This window comes from Ips typographus, linkage group LG1 (genome assembly GCF_016097725.1).
Source record: "Ips typographus isolate SLU linkage group LG1, UJ_Ityp_2.0, whole genome shotgun sequence".
Taxonomy (NCBI): Eukaryota; Metazoa; Arthropoda; class Insecta; order Coleoptera; family Curculionidae; genus Ips; species Ips typographus.
Genome location: NC_138422.1, coordinates 863,623 through 890,054, shown reverse-complemented (window position 1 = coordinate 890,054; position 26,432 = coordinate 863,623). Strand labels below are relative to the sequence as shown.

The 26,432-nt window shown below is 35.6% G+C and overlaps 6 protein-coding genes across 7 annotated transcripts in view; 2 read left to right on the top strand and 4 right to left on the bottom strand.

Moving 5' to 3' along the window:
• The window catches only part of LOC145734218 (uncharacterized), a 34,137-nt gene extending 29,159 nt beyond the window's left edge, over positions 1–4,978 (bottom strand). The window contains 7 exon segments of the mRNA XM_081987501.1: positions 725–894; positions 954–1,177; positions 1,229–1,720; positions 1,770–2,014; positions 2,074–2,190; positions 3,280–4,689; positions 4,785–4,978. Coding sequence (XP_081843627.1) covers positions 725–894; positions 954–1,177; positions 1,229–1,720; positions 1,770–2,014; positions 2,074–2,190; positions 3,280–4,689; positions 4,785–4,961 — 2,835 coding nt within the window. The 5' untranslated portion in view covers positions 4,962–4,978.
• Positions 4,979–5,518: 540 nt separating this feature from the next.
• Positions 5,519–9,909, bottom strand: LOC145734795 (trehalose transporter 1-like protein). Its single transcript, XM_081988461.1, has 3 exons — positions 9,566–9,909; positions 6,778–7,063; positions 5,519–6,722 (listed from the first exon to the last, which is right to left on the bottom strand). Exons 1-3 carry the CDS (start codon positions 9,732–9,734, stop codon positions 5,681–5,683), a joined length of 1,497 nt encoding a protein of 498 aa, XP_081844587.1. The 5' UTR covers positions 9,735–9,909; the 3' UTR covers positions 5,519–5,680.
• Positions 9,910–11,297: 1,388 nt separating this feature from the next.
• On the top strand, positions 11,298–14,046 carry LOC145735242 (isoaspartyl peptidase/L-asparaginase). Its single transcript, XM_081989105.1, has 5 exons — positions 11,298–11,430; positions 12,696–13,010; positions 13,065–13,245; positions 13,303–13,612; positions 13,671–14,046. The coding sequence occupies exons 1-5, from the start codon at positions 11,423–11,425 to the stop codon at positions 13,802–13,804; spliced, it is 948 nt and encodes a 315-aa protein (XP_081845231.1). The 5' UTR covers positions 11,298–11,422; the 3' UTR covers positions 13,805–14,046.
• A 113-nt stretch (positions 14,047–14,159) lies between these two features.
• On the bottom strand, positions 14,160–15,460 carry LOC145736184 (SREBP regulating gene protein). The gene is made up of 4 exons (XM_081990497.1): positions 15,197–15,460; positions 14,987–15,137; positions 14,786–14,937; positions 14,160–14,732 (listed from the first exon to the last, which is right to left on the bottom strand). Exons 1-4 carry the CDS (start codon positions 15,296–15,298, stop codon positions 14,529–14,531), a joined length of 609 nt encoding a protein of 202 aa, XP_081846623.1. The 5' UTR covers positions 15,299–15,460; the 3' UTR covers positions 14,160–14,528.
• Positions 15,461–15,765: 305 nt separating this feature from the next.
• On the top strand, positions 15,766–23,572 carry LOC145735170 (double-stranded RNA-specific editase Adar-like). Its single transcript, XM_081988991.1, has 9 exons — positions 15,766–15,925; positions 16,080–16,162; positions 17,171–17,257; positions 17,516–17,566; positions 17,628–17,787; positions 19,649–19,846; positions 22,649–22,881; positions 22,934–23,147; positions 23,200–23,572. Exons 1-9 carry the CDS (start codon positions 15,907–15,909, stop codon positions 23,298–23,300), a joined length of 1,146 nt encoding a protein of 381 aa, XP_081845117.1. The 5' UTR covers positions 15,766–15,906; the 3' UTR covers positions 23,301–23,572.
• Positions 23,569–26,432, bottom strand: part of LOC145734385 (uncharacterized) — a 30,191-nt gene continuing 27,327 nt past the window's right edge. For both annotated transcript variants that reach the window (XM_081987807.1, XM_081987718.1), the window contains exons 9-11: positions 26,155–26,329; positions 25,843–26,045; positions 23,569–23,701 (exon numbers count right to left, since the gene is read on the bottom strand). In XM_081987807.1, the coding sequence (XP_081843933.1) occupies positions 23,599–23,701; positions 25,843–26,045; positions 26,155–26,329 (481 nt within the window). In that variant the 3' untranslated portion in view covers positions 23,569–23,598. The remainder of the gene's footprint in view (positions 23,702–25,842; positions 26,046–26,154; positions 26,330–26,432) is intronic.

Here is a 26,432-nt window from a genome sequence, read left to right as displayed (position 1 = left end):
CGTACAAAAAACATTTTTTGTTTGTCAGAATTTGGAAAAACAGTCACCTGACCTTAGAAAATCAATTCAACTGTCCTGGGACCTTTAAAAAAATCAATTTTAAGTTTTAAAATTTGGAAAAACAGTCACGAAACCCGAGGAAGTCATTTTTATTGAATCATTAATCCTTATGGCATTTTGACAATAGTCAAAAGTACAAATTGAAAAAGCAGGTATGCTACTTAATCCAACCTAAAAACTGACACGTGACCATAAAAAAAATAATTTCAAGGGTGAATTTCATCAAGATTTATCATTATCTCAATACCAGAGGATTTATAACTAAATTTAAGAATGCCACAAATGTGTAAACATTTAAAAGATATCCTGAGGCAGTTTAAATAATTTAAAGGCATTTTGATGTATTTTGAGGCAGTTTGAGACATTTTAGACAGTTTTAAGGCATTATAACGGCATTTTGAGCAATAATACTTCTATTATACATTGTGAGGTATTTTAAAGGCATTTCAAGGTATTTTGTATGTAAAAAGGCATTTTGGTGTACAAAAAACTATTAGCAGTCTACCCCTCGGACCACTATTATCCCAACAAATTTTAATATTTCAAAATAGACAATCTAATGCATAGAACTCAATTCGGCTAAGGTTTAATCCCTTGTAAATAAATCCTCCCATAACAGAGTATTTTCTTATTTTAATTGAAAAGTAAATCCAAATTAATTCACCTGTTGCAGCAAATCCTTGGATTCATTTTTGGCTTCCTCTTTAATAGTTTCACTCACTCGGCACAATTCCTCGATCAGTTGCAGAACGTCGGGATCGACACTGGCTCTGGACTGCACCAACATAGCCTGGGCTTTCTCTTGGAGAGCGGCCAAGGTTGCTGTTGTATCATCTGTTCCATGTCCACGAAAATTAGCTTTTTATATCGTTTTGGAGACATTTTTGTACTACCTAAACCTTGCATCATAGAAGAACCGGCCTCGCCGTATCCTTCAGACACCACTTCAGAATTGCGGCCCTCAATTAAGTCGGCTATTCTAGTTTTGGCCTGTAATAGGTCAGTTTCGAACATGTTCACTCTTTCTAGTAATTGTTCCACCCGAATTTCCAGACATTCTTTCTCTTTCTCCAGTGATGCGACTATTTGGTTTGAGTCAAACAGCTCAGATTTCAGCCTAAAATGAAAACAAACATTAACTGCATTAGTTAACCATAAATCAACTCACTGATAGTTGCGTTGTTTCTCAAACAGCAACTGTTTAGTTACAGACTGTAACCTGGCTTCCACGTCTTGTTCTGACGAGAAAGTTTCAGCGTCACACTTCTTTGGTTGACTACTTAGAGCCAAAATTGCGTTGGCTTCTTGTTTTAACTTTTCCAAACACATTCCCAATTCGTTTTTTAATTCCACAGAGACATCCAAAGACTCATCATCTTGCTGGCTTTGATGTTCGATCATATTGAGGAGCTCGCAAATATTGGGGGCAAAATGCACTCTTGCTTTGTTGCTTATACTGTCAAAAATCTTGCTCGAATTGACGGTGGTGGCACCACTAGAATTATCAGGCTCTTCAACAGCATCAAGCAAACTTTCATTACTTTGTTTGATTAGGTTTTCCACTAAAGTGTTATTCAATTCATCTTCAGCTTCCAAAAAATATTTTACCAGTTCAGTTAGCATGTTTTGTTGACAAACAACTTGGCGTTTCAAGTTATCTCTGCAAAATTTTTAATCATAAAATTGCAACAGCAAAAACATTTAACAACCTTTCTTTGAGCAGTTCAACATCAGCTTTAGTCAAACTGTCTCCATCCTTTAAACTACGCCTTCTGGCTCTCTCTAACGCCCCATTTAAAATTTTTAGATGGTCATTTTTCAGCTTAGCTACTTCAGTCTCGTGCTGGTTTTTAAGTTCGTGGATTTCCGCTTCGTACTTGTGGGTAAACTTGTCGCGGAGCTGCAGCAATTCAGGGGGCCAATCTTCGTCGTCTGCTTCGTTAGAAGCGAAACGCTGTGGAAACAAAATTGGGTGTTAACTTTATAAAAGTTGCTGTTTAAGGGCATCATTACCTGAATTTGCACTTTAAGAGAGTTTAGAATGTCGATTTGTGCCAGGGCTATTTGTTCTTGTAAGCGTCTTTCGTAACTTTCAACCACCTCGTTCAGTTCGTAATCTCCGGAATTTGCCTGTTATATAAATTGATTAAAAACCAAAGTGTACAGTTTAAATGACACAGGTTACTAATGTTAAATGTTACTATCCCACGTAAAATGTGAGGTTAATATACCCCTTAAAAGTGGCGGTTTAAGGGCATTATTACCTGAATTTGCACTTTAAGAGAGTTTAGAATGTCGATTTTTTTTGGTAACGGCAAATTCTTTGTTAACAAAACATGCTAACAAAACTGGTAAAATATAATAATATTTTTTTACATTTTTTGTTTTGATTCAAGGAAAAGGAAATAAAATAACAACTATAATATTAATAATCCTGTCTCCTTGTATGGTTAGGAACATTACTTGACAGTTGGTGAATTGTCACACACAAGTGGTTGGCCTATTACATATTTTCAATGAAAATAAAGAAAAACAAGGTAATATGAGTATGAACCTTGCTGACAACAACCAATTAATGCTTTGTTGCCCTAAAGAAAATGGCAGACAAACAGCAATTTTCATTATAATTTGACATGTTTGTAAAACTTTTTGGAATACTACCACTATATGAAAAGATTTTTGTTTCACAAAAACAAGCACTTAGAATAGTTAAGAAAATGGGATACAGAGAGAACTGCAGGGGGGTTTTCAAAGCAAATGGCATTCTGATGGTGTATGGATTACAGGTATACAAATGTATGTTTTTTTTTTCAAAAACAAACATATGTTTGACCTGGAAGTACATCATGGTTATAACACTCAAAGCGTAAATGTAAATTATCAGATACACAGCTTAACTGTAACTGAAAATTCCATATTATGCCTCTTTAAAGCTTTTTAATACATTACAAAATGATTTAAAAGTAGAAAAAAATGAGAAACTTTTTAAAAGAAAGGTAAAACAGATGTAAAATTAATTTAGAACCATATTGTATTAGTGATTATGTATGAGACTATTAGGCCTAGGCTTATCTTAGAATGAGGCTGTTTCCTTTTGTGTATCATGTATGATTTTTGTAGTTTGTTACAGGAAATGTATTGTGACCATAATTAGAAATAAAGAAGATTAAATAAATAAATGTAGTAATAATCAAAAGCTTAAAAATCAGATTGACTTACCACTTCCTGAATGACTGAACCCATACTAAGATTTGCATGGCCTTTGCCTTCCTCCTCCAGCTGAAACCTCAAATTGGAGATTTCTTCCTGGTATTTGCTCTCCACAGCTTGAATCTCTAACTTTTCTCCAATTTTAAACAAGGCATTCAGTTCATTTTTCACTTCAATTTCGATATTGGTTAGACCCTTATCATTGATTTCTTCTAATGAATGTTTAGACAACTTTTTTGCAAAACTATTCAAGTTGTCCAGTAGACGTTTCACATCTTCTCTTGACTTGAACACTCTTTTTAAATCTCCACCAGGACCTGGCTGACTGGACAGCAAATAGTCTGCACTTAATTCAGCTTCAGAGCTTGAATCAGACAATTTACGACTGTGTTGACTAAATATTTCTTCGGAGTAGTTTTTTTCAAGTTCAGTACACTTTTTTTCAAAGTAGGTGCGTAGTTCTTCCATTTCCTTGGCATGCTTCTTTTCAAGTTCAAGTTTTAGCTCCATTAGGTTTTGATAGTCTTTAATACTAACAGTTTCATGCTTAGACTCTAAATCATTTGAGCAACTATCAGGCACAATTTGGGGTAAGGCACATTGATGATCTTCCATCATTTTTGAGGTCTCTTGTAGCTGCAATTGTAATTGGGTTATCTGCTCTTTAAAATTTTCAACTTGTTCATTTAGCTCTTTTTGATGTGTTACAGATTGTCTGAGTGATTCACTCAGTTGCTGGATCAAATCATTTTTGGAACTTATGGCACTGTTGCATTCCAGCAACTTTGCATGGTATTCATCTTGCAGTTGTTTGTATTCAGTGGCAGATACCATACTAGACATGCAGGTAGGATTACTCATTTCCCTAAAAGAATCCAGTTCCTGAGACAAAGCATTTATGGCAGAATCTTTCACAGTCACAGGTTTATCCAGGTGTATTGGGCTGTTATTCACTGAGTCAAAGGATCCTGCTATGGCACCATCTTTTGCATTGTCAGATAGATTAATCAGACTTTTATCACTAAGATCCAAATTGGCAAATAAATTGAAACTCTCTTCTTTTGAGCCATCCAGATTGGAATGAAACTCACTGTTGCTCAATATTTCCTCCAATATACTTTTAACATTTTTCGTTCCATCTCCACCATTGCTGTTCATTTGGTCATTATTGTCAGGCAGTCCATTGGAAACATAACCACCAAAACTGCTTAGATCCAAAGAGTGATCATTAGATTCTCTCTCAGGTAAGGCACTAAGATTGTTTGAAATTTCTATTTCGTGTAATGAGCGATCATTTTCTACACTGGCACTAGCTGAAGTCAAATGCTCACTGATTGAACCTTCTGATATTGTTTTTTCATCTTCTTCTAAGTGGTTAGATGAGGAACTGTCTCTGTTTACGTTTGAGTGTTTATGTTCCTGTGAATTTAAGTAAGTTTGAGGTAAAGTTAGTGAGTAAAACAATAAATACTAAGTACCAAATGTATCTGGAAATGGTTGTGTTAAAAACTTACTTGTTCAGAGGGTTCATCCATGGTTATCGTACAAATATGGCTTCCGATTAACAAAGACCGTTTAACAATTAAACAAAGCGTAAACAACACTACACCGGACACATTTGTAACAATGAAATAGTTGTTATTTTCTTTTTTTAGCTTCCTTTTCCTTGAATCAAAACAAAAAAGTCGCATCCAAACCGTTTGTTGGTTAACTGTCAAGCGACAAAATTCATCACATACCAAACCGTCATTAACGTCAACGTCAGCCATTATGTCGATCCGTTGTGGACTATTCTGGTCTCTTTCTGTATCACGTATAAAAAGAAAGAATAACATGTTTCATTTTTTGCCTATGAATATTAAATTCAAATGGATGAGACAAATTATCCTTTGTTTAATATGGTCTCCCATGCTGTTTTAAAGAGATTTGCATGGGACTGCGATATATGACATAAATTGACAGTTGGTCACATGGTTTTACTAAATTACCTCATCGAGACGTCAAATACGCTTTGCTGTTCATGGAACGTGAAACCAAATGCGGCTTAAGTTGTCCTTAAGCCCAACTTTAGTGTCAACTTAGAACTTACCCAACTTTTCGGGGAAAATAAACTTAAAAGACCTTTAAAATTAGGTTCTTCAACTTAAATTTAATAATTTTGACGTAAATAGTACTGAACTGTCACTGTTTGTATACCTATAGTATACACATTATAACATCAATATAGGTATGTATACTAAAAATCAAATTTTACTTTTATCTTTATAGTATATATTCTGTTAATCTTAATATACTGTACTAATATAGATACAAAATTATTTTAGTATATTACTTATTTCTAATTAAAGTGTCATTCAATATATTGGTTATAACCTAAACTCTGATTGTTTGGAAAGACCAAAGACAATAATTATCGATTATTTTTGGTTTGGAGATATCTTTGAATCTCCCCGAGAGATTTGCCTTTCGTTTCAAATAGAACAAAGTGTACGAAAAAGTACCCAATAAAACAAAAGAAAGCAAACAGCCAAAATCCACCGGCCATGCCTAAAATCTCTGACAAAATAGGAAATAAAAACGTGACCAAACAGGAAGTTACAAAAGAAGTTGTCGAAGTCATTGCAGAAGCGATTCCCTTGACGTTGGAGGGAAATATCTCTCCCATTACGGTCCACGGTAGTGGTCCCAGTCCGAAACTGAATACCAGCATGTAGACAATCAGACAGGTGATTGGCAGCCAAAATACCGGTTCCACGTCAAAACCCTGGCTTTTCAAACAAAAGTAAATGCCCAATACTGTCATGGATAGGAAGCTGAAAATACAGGAGATTTGCAACAACATCTTTCTGCCCATCCGTTCGACCATGAAGATGCAGGCGGTGTTGGACAATACTTGTATACTTCCGGTGATGATGGTGCAGATATTGGCAGGGATGGTGCTCCCGGCCGCTTCGTAAATAGTTTTCAAAAAGGACAGCAAAGGGCTGATGCCAGCAAATTGTTGCAAAGCCACAAGACCGAACGAAATATAGATCGCTTTACGTCCTGAAGCTGACGTAAACAAGTCTTTGACACCAACAGTGTTTTGACGTTCTTGATCTACGCTCTGTTTTATTTCGGTCAATTCCGTGCTGATGTCAGTTCCGTGACGTCGCAGTTTTCTTAGGGATTGGTCAGCTCCTTCTATATTACCCACGGTCACCAAATAGTAGGGAGACTCCGGCATAAACACAGCAAATACTATGATAAACACGATAAGGGGCACGGCGCAAGATAGGCTGTAAATAAGGATGCTGAGATGTGGCCCTATGGAAAAAGGGTAAATAATCCCCAGGGTTATCAACACCCCCATAGCGCTGCCAAATTTGCCTCGGTTGTGAGCTTGACTAATTTCCCCCAAGTACATTGGCACCACTGCAAAAGCGCTGCCTGCTCCTAAACCCAACAAGAATCTGTAACAAAACTATTATCATCAAACCGAATGGATGGAAAATCGCGGCCACCAACCTGGCAAAGTAGTATAGTGCAACCTGTTTGGCACTTGCCAAAATTAGGAATCCAGCTATCATGGGTAGGGCCAAGAACAAAAGGGCCTTTTTACGGCCCAGCTTATCGGCACAGTATCCCGCTGCCAAAGGGCCAATAGCCGAGCCCAGGGGAGTGAAAGCCGCAATCCAGGCTTCCTCTGTCGTACTGACAATATGATCGAATGGGTTTTCTTCTCCGTGCAGTTTGGGCATGATGGGTGACGTCCAGGACATTGCCATACCAGAGGCAAAAAGTGGGACATCAGCTAAAATTCATATATTGTAGGTTTTTAAAAAGTAAGATAGGAATAGTATATTATAGGTTTATATACTATTTAATGCACTTTAGAATGCGAGAAACTAAAAATAAAAAAAATTACAAAACTAACAGTGGTTACAACGGTACTCTCGTATTACTGGTAGTTGTTATTGATTGTTGTTGGCATGGTGGATTCACTTAAAATTTATTGTGCCCTGGAAGTGTTGCAAACGGTGAGTCCAGAAAAATCGTATTTTTTGAAAATGAACATTGAAGAGGCCGCCCAAGAGGCCATCGCTAGCCTTCTTCCAGAAAAATCTCGCGAGCCTTAAAAAAAACAGTTTCTTGTTTACTAAAAATGGTGCATTGAACAGAATGCAGAGAATTTTACGGATGAAAAGGTGCTCCTGGCTTACTTCCTACAGAAGTCTAAGAAGCTCAAGGCATCTTCTCTATGGAGCCAATATTCCATGATCAAAGCCACGATAATATCTGAAGCAAACGTCGACATCAGCAAATACAGTAAACTCCAAGCATTTCTAAAGAAACAGAATGACCATTATAAGCCGAAGAAGTCCAAGACATTGGATTTCGACCATATAAGAGATTTTCTTGAAAATGCTCCAGATGAACAATATCTAGCCCAAAAGGTAAGATTATTTTCTTTACTTTGGAATATTTTCCTGATAGTACTACTAAAAATAACACCATTTTTGTCTACAAAACTACAAAATGTACTGACAGGAGACAATTTTGTTGCAGGTGGTGCTGATTATGGGAGTCGCTGGAGCATGTCGAGAAAAGGAGCTCTGCCAGTTAGACTGCAACGATGTCTCGGATCATAAAAGCTTTTTTCTGGTAAATCTACGGGGTACAAAATCAGGAAAGGATCGCTTGTTTGTGATAAAAACGTCTGGCGAAAACGATTTTTTGTGTTTTACAAAAATGGGAAATGCATGACTCAGCCCATAGGAAAAAATACATTTGGACAGCTACCAAGGAGAATTGCTGGCTACTTGAGACTACCAAACGCAAACCTATATACTGGGCATTGTTTTCGCAGATCATCAGCTTCTTTACTTGCCGACTCTGGATCAACCATAGATGTGTTGAAAAGACCTGATGGCTGGAAAAGCAGTTCTGTTGCTGAAGGTTATGTTGAAAATTCATTGTATCAAAAGAAGAATGTTGCCGATCAAATATTCACCAATGTCTTCTCCGATGGTGATATGGCATCATCATCAACCATAGAAAGATCAATTTCAGAATATGAGACAACGGCTGCGGGATTAAAAGTGTCTCTTTTATCTCTCAAATGAGGGAAAAGAGCACTTTTAATCCCTAAAGTGCATAAAATACTTTATATTCAACCATTTGACTAGTACAGCCTTAGAATATTGAAAATTCGAATTTTTGGTGTTCAATATCTCGAAAACGACTATAATTAGAAAGAACCTGTAACGGGATTCTTGAAACTTCAATTTCTAGAATCACTTTTCGATATGTTTCCCGACACTTGTTATTAATCGAGTTATTTTGGAATTCAAGTGCAGTTTCACCAGACATTTGAAATTATTTGCGGCATTGTCAAGCTTTTTCCCACCTAGATCAGTTGTAATAACCGATAACTATTACATGATTGTATTTATTCTTTGAATTCCATTTAAATCTGATTTATGTAGATCTGCAACTACGTTGTTGTTGTTTTAATAGAGCAGATTGTTTAAGATCAACAAATCAAGTCGAAGGTCATTTTTTCACATTTTTTTAATTCGTCGAAAGTGACTTAGTTTTTATTTTAATTTTTTAAGATAAATTAAGATTTAGTCATGGGCGGTGTATTTATTCAATTGCGTCTAAAATTTGGATTTTTATCATTCCATTATGACGGTGACTACCAAAAATCAATCAAAAGTTTCTACAGCAAGCGATTCAAAAAAATATATTGAAAAAGGCAGATTTAAAACATGTGTTACTTTGATATTTGTGTTCCGGCAAAAAAAAAACGTAATAAAAACAATTAACATTTTAATTTCTTAATTAAAAACAGGCCCCTAATTGAACGCTAAAAACCCACCAAATGAGGTGTGTTCAAAATTTGATTAGTCATAAAAATGTAATACTGTTAGGTACCTTTTGATTTGTGTGCTATCTCAAATCTGTTGATTTATAAGATATCGTTTGTCTGTGTTTTTAGGGTAAGTTGGGGGCAAGATTGCACGGAATTTCGACTAAAAGTCATTCAATTTATTGATACAATGAGAAAAGATTGGATAACCTGCTATTGATGATTTAGAGATACAAACATCAGAGTTCAGAGTAAAAAACTCATATTGCCATAAGATGTAGAGAAGTGCCATCGTAAAATTGAACGATTTATTTTTCTTCAAAATATCTCAAAAACTGAACTCTCCTTATACGAAGATCTATCAGCCCATCAGAAAATATACAGGGTGTTCAATTAAACATTTATCAACTTAAAACTTAAACGTCATAGTAAAATGCTTACCGGTTATGGCAGCCCAGTGTAAAAACCAACAGGCAGTCTCCCTCGCACCATTGGTAGGTTTAAGTACCGAGTCCCTGCTTCCATTAATGGAAGTTTTGGTGACGGTGGGTTTGTACACTACTTCCACCAATTGTTTGGCTTCGTTTTTTCGATCGTCCGATTCCGTCATTATTTAAATTAATTCCGTTAACTAAAACCAAATACGCATCCTCGCAGTCCGTTCAATTTTATACCAAAAACCCGACCGACTGTGAGAATCTCAAGAAAATGGTAAAGGAGCACCCAGAACGAGTTGACCCATTTGAATAGTCTCCCACCGCTGGGATTGTCACCCAGCAATAACTTTTTCCTAATAAAAATATTATAAATCCAAGTGGTAGTATAATAAATAAAACGTTTTTTTTTATTATACAATGACAGCGCGGAATTAAGGATGGGGTTTTTTTCAAAAAAAACTTAATGGTAACTGGTGGGTTCACCTCCAACCTTAAAGTTATACAACGCGTCCTTCATCGATACGCCCGAAAGCGCTTATATAAACTTGAACAATCCCAATTACACTACGTTTGATTCAAATTTTTTGGACAACATTTATGGAAAAAAACTTCCGCAATTTGCCTCTCTATTTTTTTTTAAGCAGATAAGTGAAGGTGCATGATATCATAATGACTTGCACAAATCAATTAGTTCTTCTTCTTAAAACGCTTTAAAGTGCACAAACGTCTTCAGCAAGTTCTTTGCGCCAATTAAAATCAGGGTCAATTATGCACAGGAAACGATTATTCCAACCCGTTTGGTATTCAGTTAATATAGTTCTACTGTCGATAGTATCGTAATTTATTTACGTCATGATTATAAGATTTTCACATTATTGTGTTACCAGAAATAAAATTAGATTCAAATTTGGATGTTTATAAGCAATCTGGTAATTACTAAACATCACATAACAGCGATTATACAGGTGTGGTAAATCCAAAAGCGACCATAAGAAAACCGTGTAACGGACAGAGAAACGTAGGTAATTGCATGCGCGGGAGAAAGACAAAAAACGAAAAAAATATCAAGTAGGCCGTATTTTTAGCGCGCTGTTGCGTAAGTATTCAATACCCTCGACAAACTTACTTACGGCGTTTGGCAACAGCGCGCTAAAAATATGGCCTACTTGATATTTTTTTCGTTTTCTGTCTTTCTCCCGCGCATGCAATTACCTACGTTTCTCTGTCCGTTACACGGTTTTCCTATGGTCGCTTTTGGATTTACCACACCTGTATGAGGAGAATCATACAAAAGGCAGATGACGTAACAATAATGTATAATAGACGCTTAAATGTTTTGAACGTGACTAATAAACAGATAAACGTCTGAATGAAATAATTCGGTCGTTTGTACCGACATACTTTATGTGACGTCACAATGACACGTAATTTGTCAAATTACGTCATTGTGACCTCACTTTCGCTAATCTGTTTGCTCGTGAACTGTCAAAGTGATATGTCACATCTGCTGTGTACCAATCTTATGCCAACATAAAATTGGGTCATTAGCAATAATTTTCTAGTAACGTAGAGTGTGGTAAATGTTTTACAACATTATAATGTTGTATACCTGGAATATGCCTGGCAGTTACTTCCAGACAGAGGTATATTCTCAAATATATGTCCAGTATATGAAAGTATATTTCCCAATACGTGCCTGGAATATTACTTTAGTTCATGTGTCAGGCATGTTTCTCAAGAACCTAAAAATAACATTGATGTAGGCGGAAATTTCAAAATTGTATTTTTTTTGTAATTTCAGTAATTTTTGTTTGGTTTACGTGTTGGAATCTTCTTGTGCTTGAATTAGCTCAACGGCTGAATGAAAATGTAAGGTTTTAAAATAAGACATACTCATATTTTCTTATATCCATTTACAGTTTATACTACATTTTCATTATTCTCATTTAATCATTCAGTTTGAAATAGTATGTTATATCTTGTAACAATTTTACGAAACTGTTAAATAATAACATACTACAGAGACCAGTTTTCCCTTCTCAGACTTACCCCTGGCAATTATTGGAATATTTAAAAAGTTAAATTCAAAACAGTCAAAAACTTAACATTTTAAATTTGTACCTTCATATCAACATTATACTCATCAAGAAAAGATCTGTAACTTATAATCTTAAATTTTATTTTGTTAGTTGTGGTATAAGCTTTTTTTGGGAATGAAAGATCAGGTTCCTTTGGTGTAAATCACTTGTATAGCATTGTTTCTTTCTTCACAAGCAGAATTTTGTGTTACACAACTTTTATTGTCCTTGTTCCTTTTTAGTTTACTATTTTTTTGTCATAGCAAACATTTTGTATGTTTTTGACAAGTTTAACACACATTACATAATATTTTGCTTTTGTGTGCTATATTCATAATAAACATTTCAGATAATATCTCTAGTAATTCTGCGAATGGGTAGGATGACTCTATATCAAATATTAAAGAATGCCAAAACGTTATCACTTATTTGACCTAGTTTTGCATTTTCACTGGTTATATTTATTTAGACTAAAAATACATATTTGCCAAGAAAACCAAATGCAGTGATAAGAAAGAGTTTTTAAGAAGGGAAACTCTACTATATTTTCATATGAAATGTGGATACCCTCTGTAAAGAACAGGGATTTTTATTCATATTACCCTGGAGTTAGTTCCTGTTTTGGGCTACTTGACAGTTAAACTGTTAAAGTGACAAAATTCTGGCAATCATTGATAAAATCAATTAAATTTAAGGTATTTATAGTAAAATATTTAAAAACATTTTTTTTTCAAGTATACAAAAGCAAATCTAGGCTATTTAAACATCATTTGTAGCCTGTTCAAATAATTTAAATTTATTTCTATATAATCACTTTGATAAAGATACTTTATACAGCCATGATAACAAATCCCAGACATGCAATTACCAACTCTAGTTTAAATATCAAACAACGCCCAAATCCTATCAATCTTTATTTGACCTCATAACTTAAAACACAACAGTAAAAATCAAAGATAAGACAGGGAAATAAATTAAAGCATAGTTTGATAGGACAGACTAGTAAAAGTGTCAGTTTTGGTTGACTTGGGTTCAGATAAATAAGTTTGTCTCTAGCACTCCCATAATGGAACCGATAATACTCGTGCATGGGGGCGCCGGTAACGTCCCCGATTCTCGTGTTGCGGGTAAATTGTCCGGAAACCGTAAATCAGTAGAAGCGGGTTACAAAGTATTACAAGAAGGGGGTAGCGCCTTGGAGGCTGTGGAAGCTGCCATAAGAGTCATGGAAGGAGATGAAGCGTTTAATGCTGGCTATGGTTCGGTGTTGAACATTGAAGGAGAAGTAGAAATGGATGCTAGTATTATGTCCGGTGCTGATCTTAGAGCTGGCGCTGTTACCGTTGTTAAAGATATTGCCAACCCTATTAGGTATGTTGCACCTGAGGATGTATTTTGGAGGTTCTAAGTAATAAGTTTTTATAGCTTGGCTCGCCTCGTTATGGAGAAGACTCCTCATGTGCTCCTAGCTGGGGCTGGCGCCAATAAATTTGCCACTGAACAAGGAGTCCCCAGACTACCTCCAGGCAGTTTAGTGTCTCCCTACGCGAAATTAGCGTTGGAGAAATTCAAAAAACATGGGGAACACAGCACTGAAGTTGAAATAGTAAGATTACCTACATTATCAGAAATGGTATGCGTGATTTAATACAATTTTTGATAGAATCCTGGTGAGGTTGGCACAGTGGGGGCTGTTGCCATCGATCGTGATGGTAACTTGGCAGCAGCCACGTCAACTGGAGGAATTAACGGGAAAATGGTAGGAAGGGTTAGCGACACTTCGCAAATTGGCAGTGGAACATACGCGGATGACAATATTGCGGCAGTTTCCACCACTGGACACGGCGAGACCATATCCAAATACTGTTTAGCCCATGCGATCGTTAAGGCCATGGAGTATGGAAAATTAAGCGCCCACGACGCCACCAATCAAATTATGCAAAAAATGACAGCTAGACTGAATAACACCGCGGGTAGTAGACAATATGTTGCCAAAGAAATAGTAAATGAGTTTAAGATAATTATTTTTAGGGGCAATAACATTGAGCAAAAACGGGGAGGTGGGGGTAGGATTCACCAGTCAACGGATGTCCTGGGCATATAGAAAAGGAGAAGAATATCACTATGGTATTGAAAAAGGAGAGCACAAAGTGGAGAAGATTTAAGAAGTGGGATTTTTCATAAAACAAATATTTATTATAAATGGTTACCTAACTGAGGAAAAGTTTACATTTGGTAACTTGAAACTGAAAAATTTTGTATATTTTGAGTAGATGCCTGGTTTTATTGTTTGCTGTGTCAATTCAAAAGCAAACTTTGAAAAAGATATTGAACTTATGAACTGTTTATTATAACCAGTCATTAGAGTTCCCATACTAAAAAATTTAATAAATATATTTTAGTACATTAGTAGAGTAACTTTTGGAAAAATGTATACATACACTATAAGAATTCTTCTTTCTTAACCTGCTTCTTATATCAGATAATTATTATAAGCAGTGGGAAAAATTGAAAACAGTATTGAGTAACAACTTCATTTATTTTAGCCTCAATATCTAAATGGAAAGTTATTGTAACTGGTAGAGAGATCAAAACATTTTGAGTTAAAAATTAGAGTTTGTTGGAAGGGAAAAGTTAAATGGTACCCACATCATTTTCATATGTCATACATTGAATAAGTAATATAAAAATTTTGAATGCTAAGCATTTTATAACACTAGAAGTTAAAGTGAACCAATCCTCTACTACATCTTTAGTATTTATGTTTATTATTTATTATACAATTCTGAACAGTATGATATGCACATTTCCCTATAACCTGTACAAAGAAAATGGAATGTTTTTGTTAGTCCATTGAAAAAATTCTAAAATCCCTAAACTAAGAAAAAACTACACTTCTATAGTATTTGTTGTGGGTGCAGTTTCACCATAACAATGCTTTGCCTTGGGATCTTTATAAGAGTTTTCATGCTGAACACTTTGTGAATTAGTTCTGCATTTGGCCAGGCAAAGCTCAAAGTGATCAGAAACAGAGGCATACAGCACATTATTTTGTTCAGTGGCTTTTTTTAGTATTGTTTCCAACACATCTTTCTACAATTCACTTAACTTTTAGTCACATTATTACTAAAGTGGGACACACAAACCTTGTCTGGATGCAAGCAACATGAGATGCAATACTCATAGATACTGCAGCACTGATTGACATTGCATGTCTCACAAGTGTATTGGAAAACATTTTGTACTTCCCTGTTGCAACAACCACTACTTAAAATCTCACTCCTCGGACACACATAACCTGAAACCCACACCACTTAGGGCTGGCTTGATTTAGTGCTGTACAGTACCTCTATCATCCACAATAAGAACTTTTCCCTGTACCGAATTTCTGCAAGTGTCATCTATATCATTAGTGGCATTGTGTTGCTGTAAAGTTCTCCAAATAAAAGGTTGAGTTCTCTTAACTGGGACCACGTCGTCGCTATCCAAGAATTCTGACTGAAAATTAGCAAAAATTGTAAAGCCACACACCTGATCAAAGTGAATTTGAAACCCACTTTTCCCAGGTAGCTGACGATACAGTAGCAGAGCGATAACGTTAAAATCAAGCCTAAGATAATGCGCCGTCTAAGAAACCTGATAATAGCGGCGTACCACATTCTTTAAAAGGTTGCAAAGGCATTTTCAGCATCAAAAATCTGTTTAATAGATTAATAATAAGTATGTCAACATTTTTTTTATTTTTCAAAAGTGGCTAATTCTAATTTTAAATTAAACGCAGTGTGAGGTTAGGTTTTGGAGAGGAGGACATTGTTGTTGACGTTTGACGGTTGACTGTAAAGTGTCAATACTCAATTCGTATTCGTACCGCGGCGTTGCCATATCCGCTAAGTTCCTACCATTTTAAATCAAATTTAAATTCCATTTCTCTTCAACATATTCCTTTTATAGCTGCAGTATAGTGTGACGTAAACACACTTCTATATTAGATTATTCGATGATATTGGTGAAAACTACTTATTTTTATTAATCATATTGTTAAGTCACATTTCAAAACATAACATAGACTGCTTCAAAACATGGGTGGTATGATGAGACTTGGCAACTTTGCAAATTGTCGTTCGCTGGCTCTCCAAGTGGACAAGGCATGTGGACAAGACAAGCGGCCATTTTAAATTGGGTTTGCATGCACGCTGTGTCCACAGCTCCAAAATATATCGTTTTTGCGATTTAAAATTGTTTAATTAGGAAATTTTACTTTCCTACCATGTACAACACGAGAAGAAGTAAGTTTTGTTGTTATTTTAGTAGGTAATTGATAACGTTTTGGATTTGGGTTTTGACAAAGCCGTGTAGAGTGTAGATAATGGCGGCCTTCATGGCGTCATCCTTTAAAAAGTTACAATTTTTCAAACTTGTAAAAGTACACTATTTTGGTAGATACTCCTCAAGCTGGACCTAATTCGTCGGCAGTAGGACAACGCAGACCTGCGGTTACCAACAATTTTGTTTCCGGGGGACAGGTAAGAGTCGATTTACCTGTAATTGGGCGTTGTCTCTAAAAGGAGGACGGTCGATATTGGGTAGAGTCTGGAAATAGTGTATTTCACAAGACACCAGACTTAAAAAAATGGTTTTTATGCAAGAAATAATACGTTTTTGTCAGCGCACCGGAAAATGGGCACTTTTGTGTCTGTCTTTCACACCAAAGTAGCATGCAAGGTGCAACATGTCTGGAAGCAGAAAGCATGCTACTTATATTAAAACCTATATAAACTAATGGTAGGTCCATATCTTTCTTAAACCATTGATTTCCTATAAATAATTTTGAAATTTTCATACTTGTCCTATACTTACATGTAACATTTTAGAAACAAAATGTGTGGTTTGTCAAAGTGCAGAAGGATAGACTAAATAATAATCATTAGCTTTATTTTGTTCAGATATACCTGATATTGATCAGACTCCTTCCTTAAAAATACTTTTTAAAAATGTCTAAAATGTAACCTATTTTTTTAACATCTAGGTGCTATGGAACCATAAAAAGAGCTATGGTAGTGGCACATATATAGGCACCAAGTTTTTTAGGTTCAAACAAAATTGATTGGTCTTTATTGAAAATCACTCTCAATCATATACCCAGGCTGGTTTTTATATAAAGAGTTGATCATTTCTGTTTGAAGGGTGGATATATCTTGATCACATATTTTGTATTTATTTTTGCTGTCTTTCTTTCATTCTACTTTGCTTTAGTAGTTTAAAGGGACAGTGGGCGGTCACTAATAACATTGATTCACTTGAGTAAACTCACTAATGGCAGTTTATCTTAAGAGGATCAGTTTTGTTAGCTGAACAATTTAGGGTCAAGATATGAAAATGATGTTGATATCTTTAACTGCATGATTTTGAGCTTGATAGTTAGGACACACGTGTCTGGACTATCAGCTTTTCTCAGTTAAAGATGCACCTATATGGGTGCCCCATGCCGTGTAAGGGTTTAATATTTAATTACATTAACCCTGCTCGTATAGCTGAATACCCCACAAAAACCTGCTCAGCAAACCAGAGCGCAACAGGCTCAACAGCAGCAACAATCTGGAATTACCTTCAGAAGTCAGGTTAGTAGGAAATATTAAGGTTAGAATTGATTACCTAATTTGGTAGAAAGTATCATACCACATGGAGCAGTACTTTTCTTCTGTAAAGTTGAAGTTAAGTTTTACAACCTGTGGTAGAGAAAATATGATCCAAAGAATAGGTCTGTGATCAATCAGGATTATAGACTGTACTGTCAGATCATACATTGTTAGTGGAAATTCTAGTTACATAATAATATTAATATACAAAATTGTAATGAAAATCGCTTTTTAAATTAGGCGCAACAAGGACATCAGCAAAATGTACAGTCAGCAGCCAACACACAACAGGTAAGCCACAAGAATACTCCAAAAAGAATGATTTTAATTTGTATTTTTACTATTATTATAGATTGCAACGCCGCGTGTTGTTCCTCAACCTGCAAAGCAGGAAGCAAAACCTGTCACAGTTGCGACAACGCCTGCGCCTGCCGTTCAGTCAGTCAATCCTTCCGTCCCTGTTTCTGAAATGACTTTAGAACAGAGAAAAGCTTTATGGAAGACCAAAGGAGGTGAGTTGTAGCAGTGCAATGTATCCACAGAAAATTATATGGTTTCTAAGTGATAAAGCAACATTATTGTCGATCATGCGTTATTAGCAAACATTAAGATTTGTTTGATTGTAGTTGTTAAGTATTAAAATCCTGTCATCATATTTGACTAGCATGTGTGTGTGTGTTGCTTCTGTTGTTCGTTATTCATTGTTTTTAATTTGCCTTGTCCCTATGCAAGTTGACATTATCAGAAATCAATAAATATTTGTGTCAAATTACGTCATTGTCGCATGCCCTTTTCTCGATTCATGATGAGTGCAAATTCATTTTGAAGTGTGCTCTATTCAGTTGCTTTACCAATCACTGTGTACATTAACACTTCATTCAATAAGTCCCGGGACCAAGTAAGAAAAACAATTATTTTTCATGAAATTCGTCTTTATTCATCAATATAGTTCCCTTCTAGAGTGATACAATCATTCCAACTTTTCTATACCATGTTTATAGAACGATTTTTCCTTGGCCTCAAAATACGCTACAGTTTCAGCGATGACTTCCTCATTTGATTGATATTTCTTTCCCTGGAGCATTTTTTTGAGGTCTGAAAACAGCCAGTAGTCGCTGGGGGCCAGGTCTGGACTGTACGGTGGGTGGGGAAGCAATTCGAAACCCAATTCGTTGAATTTGACCTTCGTTTTTATGGACTTGTGACACGGTGCATTGTCTTGATGAAAGAGAAGTCTTCTTCATATGGGGCCGTTTTAGTGCGATTTCATCCTTCAATCGGTCCAATAATGCACAATAATAGTCGCTGTTGATTGTTTTTCCCTTTTCCAAATAGTCAATGAACAATATACCGCGTGTATCCCAGAATACAGAGGCCATAACCTTGCCAGCCGATTGTTGCGTTTTTGGTCGCTTTGCACGGCTTTCGCCGGGTCCAGTCCACTCAGATGATTGCCGTTTTGATTCAGGTGTGTAGTGGTGGATCCAGATTTCGTCCATGGTCACATATCGACGCAAAAAATCCCTTTTATTACGGTTAAACAGCGCTCTGAATCATCAATTCGTTGTTGTTTTTGGTCAATAGTGAGCACTCGCGGCACCCATTTCGAAAGCAGCTTTCGCATACCCAAATGTTCATGCAAAATTGTTAACACACTACCATCTGATATCTTTGAGGCCTCAGCTATCTCACTCACTTTCAGTTTACGATCAGACAATATCATTTTGTGGATTTTTTTGATGTTTTCTGGAACAACAGCCGAATTTGGGCGTCCAGACCGTTCAGCGTCATTTGTGTCTGTACGACCGCGTTTAAAATCAGCAAACCACCTACAAGTCGTTGTTTTCGATGGAGAACATTTTTCAAGCCATTGTTCTGTTTGGACGGTGTTTTTTCCCATCAGGGAACAGTGTTTAATCAGCACACAAAAATCACTTTTTTCCATGTTTTAAAAAAACTCAAAAGTTGTTCACTTTAAAAAATTCTCACAAACAAAATATCGGAGGGAATGAGCTCAGGATTTGACAGCTGTCGTTTGAAAGATGGTACTTCAAGGGAAAAATATAAAAATGCGATTTGTAGTGCCACCTGTGGGTTAGTCCCGGGACTTATTGAATGATGTGTTATAAACATTCTTTTACTTCCAAAACAGTCTATCGACCTGTTTGGCTTTTCTGACTATTATTTTTAATGAAAATTAGCACATTGTCAATGATGACCAAACACTGCGCAAATTTGAAGCGTTCTCTTAGTAGAACGCCGTGTGAATAACAGTCTACTTAATGAAAACATAAAATCTGAGATTTCCTACTTTTCAAAAAAAAAATCTCTTTATTTTTTGGTTTTCGTTTATTTGCTTTTTTTGATTTGCAGGTAAAGTCAACAAAGCTGAAAGGAACCGCAGACGCAATATGCGTTTAAGCAAAATGCTGCAGCCCAAGAATGCCGTCATGATACTGAATGAGCTGATAAAGGGCTGCACTTACACAGTGGAAGAGTTGCCAGTGAAGGTGGATCAGAACCAGTTTAGAGGTGTAGTTTTGTGTGAAGGACAAGAATTTGCTGGAACTGGTAAGTGTCTATATTCACTTTTTTCCTATTTTTGTACGTAGAGGCTTTGCGTTTCTTTTGTTAAAATAGTATGTAAATGATAAGTATAGACAAACGGTGGAAATGAAATTGGAAATTAATTTAAGTAAGCAGCGTGAGATGGCACCACCAAACGCATATTCCGGTAATTTTAAAGCCAGACGCAGCAATTCAAAATCTTTTGACTGTTGGAAAACGTCAGTTTTAATGCGGCGTTGTCTAGTTGACAAATCACATTTTTCGTTTTGTTTTTAGGCAAAAAATAACAGATTTCGTGTGTGTTTTCTTTAAATATTGTGTTTTTTTTAGTTTAAACTGAAAAATGAGCATGAGATCCTTTAAATAATATTTTGACATTCAAAACTGTCATGTGACATTATAAAATCAATTTTTAATCTTAAAAGAGTCACGTGACCTTTAGGATCCGTTTTGAAGTTGAAAAAGAGTCACGTGGACACAAAAACAAAACAAAAACAAATCACATGTCAAAATGACAGTAAGATTACATTTCTGAAATTGACAATTTGTAATTAGATTATACTTAGCAGTAAATGATAGAAAATACAAAAATGAAAAATTGACCCGGAGGACCCATTTTTTTTGCTTATATTGTGGCGGTTAACGTGTTAAAAGGAGTCGCATAATTTAAAAAATGTTAGTTCAAACTGAAAAACTGTCACGTGACCTTTTAAATGTTATTTTGTTATTTACCGTCACGTGACCTTCAGGATTTCGGTTTGACACGAAAAAAAGAGTCACGTGACTTAAAAAAGTGTTTGATTACTGAAAATCGTTATGCGACTTTATAAACTGTAAAAAGAGTCACGTGTGACCTTTAAAAATATATTTTATTTATGAAAATCGTTACGTGACCATTTGCACATTATAAGGAGTCAGGTGACTCTTCAAATACTACTTTGACATCTAAAACAGTCACATGACCTTTAGGATTTCGTTTTGACGTTAAAATAATTGAAAATTGTCACGTGGCCATTTGCGCTGTAAAGAGGGTCAGGTGTCTTTAAAAATATCAGTTTAAACTGAAAAACGATTATGTGATCTTTCAAATGACATTTGAAACTGTCATGTGACATAATAAATTCTATTTTTAATCTTAAAAGAGTCGCGTGACCTTCAGGATCTGTTTTGACGTTAAAAAAGTGAAGCATTTTGAAAAAAAACTAGTGTAAACATGAAAACTGTCACGTGACGTTAAAAATTACATTTTAATCTTACAAATTGATACGTGAATCAGTTTAAAACTAAAAAATGGTCACGTGACCTTCAGGATTCTGTTTTGAAGTTAAAAAAGAGTCACGTGGGTTAAAAAAAGTTAAATTTGAGTATTGAAAATCGTCACGTGACCATTTGCACCTTAAAAGGAGTCACATAATTTAAAAACTGTCAGTTCAAACTGAAAAACTGTCACGTGACCATTTAAAAGTTATTTTGCTATTTACAGTCACGTGACCTTCAGGATTTCGGTTTGACATTAAAAAAAGAGTCACGTGACATAAAAAAATGTTTGATTATTGAAAATCGTTATGCAACTTTATGAACTGTAAAAAGAGTCACGTGTGACCTTTAAAAATATATTTTATTTTTGAAAATCGTCACGTGACAATTTGCACGTTCCTTATAACGTGTCAGGTGACTCTTCAAATAATACTTTGATATCTAAAACAGTCACGTGACTTTTAGGATTTCGTTTTGACGTTAAAATAATTGAAAATTGTCACGTGGTCATTTGCACTGTAAAGAGGGTCACGTGTCTTTAAAAATATCAGTTTAAACTGAAAAACGATTACGTGATCCTTCAAATGACATTTAAAACTGTCAAGTGACATTATAAATTCCATTTTTAATCTTAAAATAATCACGTGACCTTCAGGATTCTGTTTTGACGTTAAAAAAGATTCCTGTGACTTTTAAAATAAATAGCATCTTTATTATCGACACCTCAAACCAGAAATTCTTGAATCTTGTTTAGTTGTCAAAATACGAGTAATTTAACTCAAATTTATTTGAAAAAATCAAGCTTTCTTACGCAGTTCAGATGGGATAGCAAAAGAAAGCGGATTATAGGAAATACTGCAAAAGTTGGCAACTATGTCTGCAATAACGAGCTCTATTAGCGCCATCTCTTAGAGTTTACCTACAACTGAAACGGCCGAAATACATTAGGAAGCGTAAACGGCTTCCTTTTTGGGTGCCACTTTAATTACATTGCTCTAGTTGTCTGTACTTATCATTTAATATGGTATAAGTGTGCAAAATACTGTTTGCAAAGAAACAATTGACTGATATCTCGGTTTTGATGATTAAAAAAGGAATTATGCCGGCTGTTCCTTCTTGTTAAATAGCAATTTTTTGCTGTTTGTATAATTACAGAAAAGTTAGGAACAATATTTAATATTTTTATCACAAAAGACCTTAGTTTGAAATAATTTATTTCCTCTAAAAAGAAATCTCTCTGCATATTATGTTTTCTATTGTTTAGTCGCTTTTTTTTAAATGTTTTTTGAAACTCCGCTCGCACATATCCACATGGAGTCAGCAGAGCATAATCTGTCAATGATTTGCTTAGCGTTACACCTGTGGAAAATTAATATTTTAACTGAGTCTTTCTTGTTGTACCGTTCTGGTCGATGGGAATCAAACTCGGTTTTAATAGCGCTCCAGAGAGTCGGTGCTGTTCCTTTTTGAACTGGACCATAGTATTGGAGCGCACATTTTCACAAAATAAGTAATAAATCGGACGATACAAGCAGGTATTTGTTTTAGGACGGACAAAGAGCGCGGCCAAAAATTCTGCAGCCGAAACTGCTTTGAAGCACTTGATTAAAACCAAACAATTTGTCAAGAAGGAGCCGGAAGATGAAGACAAAATGGAAGTTGATTCTCAATCAGGCGACCAGGATTCCAGCGTTATGCCATGGTCTCATATCGCCTCTTTCGCGGTGTTTAAGCTGTTTTCAGCGTGGGGTGAAGATCCGTCTTTGATCAACAAAATCACAGTATGTTGTGTTGCCATTTGTTGAAATAAATTTACAACTATTACTTGTATAGGGGCAGGAGGCGGTCGCCAATGCTCAGGCAACTCCCAAGGAACCAAAGAAGGCGAAGAAAATGCCAGATAATCCTCACACAATGAATCCATTGATGCTTATGAACCAGATGTTGCCTGGATGCGTTTGGGAAGAAGTAGGAAAAAGTGGCTCGCCCCCAAATGTAATCTTTACTTTCCAAGTCACTGTTGGTGATAAACGTTTTACTGGTTCCGGTAAATTTTTTATTTTAAATTGTTATAAAAACTTAACTATTTTTACTTTCAGGTTCAACTAAGAAAGCCGCAAAAAGAATGGCAGCATTCGCCGCTTGCCACGAAGTTTTGAACGTTACCTACCCCCCTGATCTCTGGTCGCCGATATGCTAAATTTGTTCCCTAAGGTTGTCGTTGTTGTCCATGACAGGAAAATAGGCAACCACCTTTTTAAGACTTTATAAAAATCACTAAATAGAAGTGAGCGTGAATGGTGTCGTCTTGAGTATGTTCTTTTTTTTATTTTCTATATTGTGTACGTACAGTAGTAAGTACCTAAGTTTTACGTTAAGTTAATTATTGTCATTAGTATTAACAAGGTGATGACAGCTTTTTTTTTAGTACAGTGTGTACTAATATGACATGATATAAAAACTACGTGTAAAGTACGCATTTTTATTTTGAGACAAAACTAAAGCTGCAATTCCTCTTTAAATAATTTCTCCACTATGTCGTTTACTTCGATTTCTCGCGCCACGCCCAATAAGCTCTCATTAAGTAGCTCTTCAGATATCCTAAAAATAAACTCAATGAAAGCGCAGAAAATATGTTTTTCACAATGATAATGCAAGGCCAGATACTCTCTCAAATTAAGATCGAAACACACTTGGAAAATGTACAAAGGACAACCACTCAAAAATTAAGTAAATAACAAAAGGTAACCGCATTAAGCTTGGTTCACATGAATCCGGAACATTCGCGGAATGCGGACAGCGGAAAATCGTTCAGCCAATCAGCGTTCTGTCTGTCTATCCGGACCGGATTGCATATTTTGATATTTTCCGCGCGTAAACGTCGTAATCATGACAGAAACAGAAAATAAAACAGAAACAGCAAAGCAAATATGTCCGTGGAGATGAACGAAAACGATTTTAACACTACGCTAATTGATTTTGTCCAAAATTACCCCATTTTGTGGGATTCTAAGCACTCTCAACACAAGGATAATAATGCCTTGAAGAAGGCTTGGCTTCAGATTGCCAATCGAATGAAAACAATAGGTATTCGGTACAGTCAGAGAGAAAAGCGCTGTCAAAGTTTGAACTGGCAGAAACACAGTTTGAAAAGACAGTCAGCGACAAAATCGTCTGTTAAACTCACTTGGAGTGAGAAAATGACAGTTTTAAGCACATTTTTGCAATCCTCATTAAATTTCTTATCCAATAACCTAAAAAAAAATCACAAAATTCGGTACAGTCAGGGAGAAGTGCTGCCAAAGTTTGAACTGGCAGAAACACAGTTTGAAAAGACAGTCAGCGACAAAATCGTCTGTTAAACTCACTCGGAGTGAGAAAGTGACAGTTTTATCCACATTTTTGGAATCCTCATTAAGTTTCCTATCCACTAACCTAAAAAAACACTAAAAAATCGAGTATAGTCAGTTAGAAAAACAGTGTCAAAGTTTGAACTGCCAGAAACACAGTTTGAAAGGACAGTCAGAGACAAAATCGCCTGTAAAACTCACTTGGAATGAGAAAATGACAGTTTTAAGCACATTTTTGGAATCCTCGTTAAATTTCCTATTCAGTTACTTGGAAAAACTGTATAAAATGTGGTACAGTCTAGGAGAAAAGCAGTGTCAAATTTTGAACTAAAAGAAACACAGTTCGGAAAAACAGTCAGGGACAAAATCGCTGGTAAAACCCACTTCTAGTGAGAAAATGTTTGATTTAAGTACATTTTTGGAATCCTCATTAAATTTCCTATTCAATAGCCAAAAAAAACAAAAAACATATCGGTACAGTCATGGTGAAAAATGGTGTCAAAGTTTGAATTGTTAGAAACACAGTTTGAAAGGACAGTCAAGGACAAAAATCGCCTGTAAAACCCACTTGGAATGAGAAAATTACAGTTTTAAGCACATTTTTAGAATCCTCATTAAATTTCCTATCCACTAACCTAAAAAAAAACACTACCAAATTGAGTACAGTCAGAGAGAAAAACCGTGTCAAAGTTTGAACTAACAGAAACACAGTTTGAAAGGACAGTCAAGGACAAAATCGCCTGTAAAACCCATTTGTGGTGTGAAAATGACAGTTTTAAGCACATTTTTAGAATTCTTATTAATATTCCTATCCAATAGTCTAAAAAAACACTAAAAAATCGAGTATAGTCAGTTAGAAAAACAGTGTCAAAATTTGAACTGCTAGAAACACAGTTTGAAAGGACAGTCAAGGACAAAATCGCCTGTAAAACCTAATTGGAATGAGAAAATGACAATTTTAAGTACATTTTTGGAATCCTCATTAAATTTCCTATCTACTAACCTAAAAAAACACTACCAAATTGAGTACAGTCAGAGAGAAAAAAGTGTCAAAGTTTGAACTAACAGAAACACAGTTTGAATGGACAGTCAAGGACAAAATCGCCTGTAAAACCCATTTGTGGTGTGAAAATGACAGTTTTAAGCACATTTTTGGAATCCTCATTAAATTTCCTATCCAATAGTCTAAAAAAACACAAAAAAATCGAGAATAGTCAGTTAGAAAAACAGTGTCAAAATTTGAACTGCTAGAAACACAGTTTGAAAGGACAAAATCGCCTGTGTCACTCGTCACATGTGAACGACAAGGAGTTTTCCGTGCGTAAAAAGCATTCATTCCGCACCCCGCGCTCCTTTATAATTCCGGATACATGAGAACCGAGCTTTACTCACCTGTTCATTAACGCCCACGGTTGACAGGTGGTGGATCTTTTATACATCGAATTATCCTTGCAGAACCGGTAAAAATCTAATTTGTATTGGATTGCGTGCACTGCCGTTGCTTTGTCTAATGGCTTCAATAACCGCTGTTTTTTCTTCAATCGGCTGATTTTTACTTTGGGAGATTGCCTACCTTTTTGAGTAGCTTTGGAAACCTAAGTTGGAGTTAGTTACGAAATTACTGATTTGAATTATAGAAAAGAAGAATAAGCAAATAGTTCGACAAGATTGATAAAAATTCACTGATATGGGCACCTCACATACCTTCCGATGCGCTGCTTTTACTTCAGTTTGAGTTTCTGACGAGGTTTTTGCAATCGTTTTGGTATCGGCGCTCGTCTTGCAATGATTTTGATCTTCAATGGGCTCTTCTACAGAGTTATCGTCCGTTATACAAATCAGACGAGCGTTTTTTTCTCCTGAAACCGTTACCTTCGGTCTAAAAAAAATAATCAGTTATTACTTATTTTATAAGAACAAATTCCAAAAAGCAACACTCAATTTATATTTTTTATTAAATCTAGTAATAGAGTGATAATCAC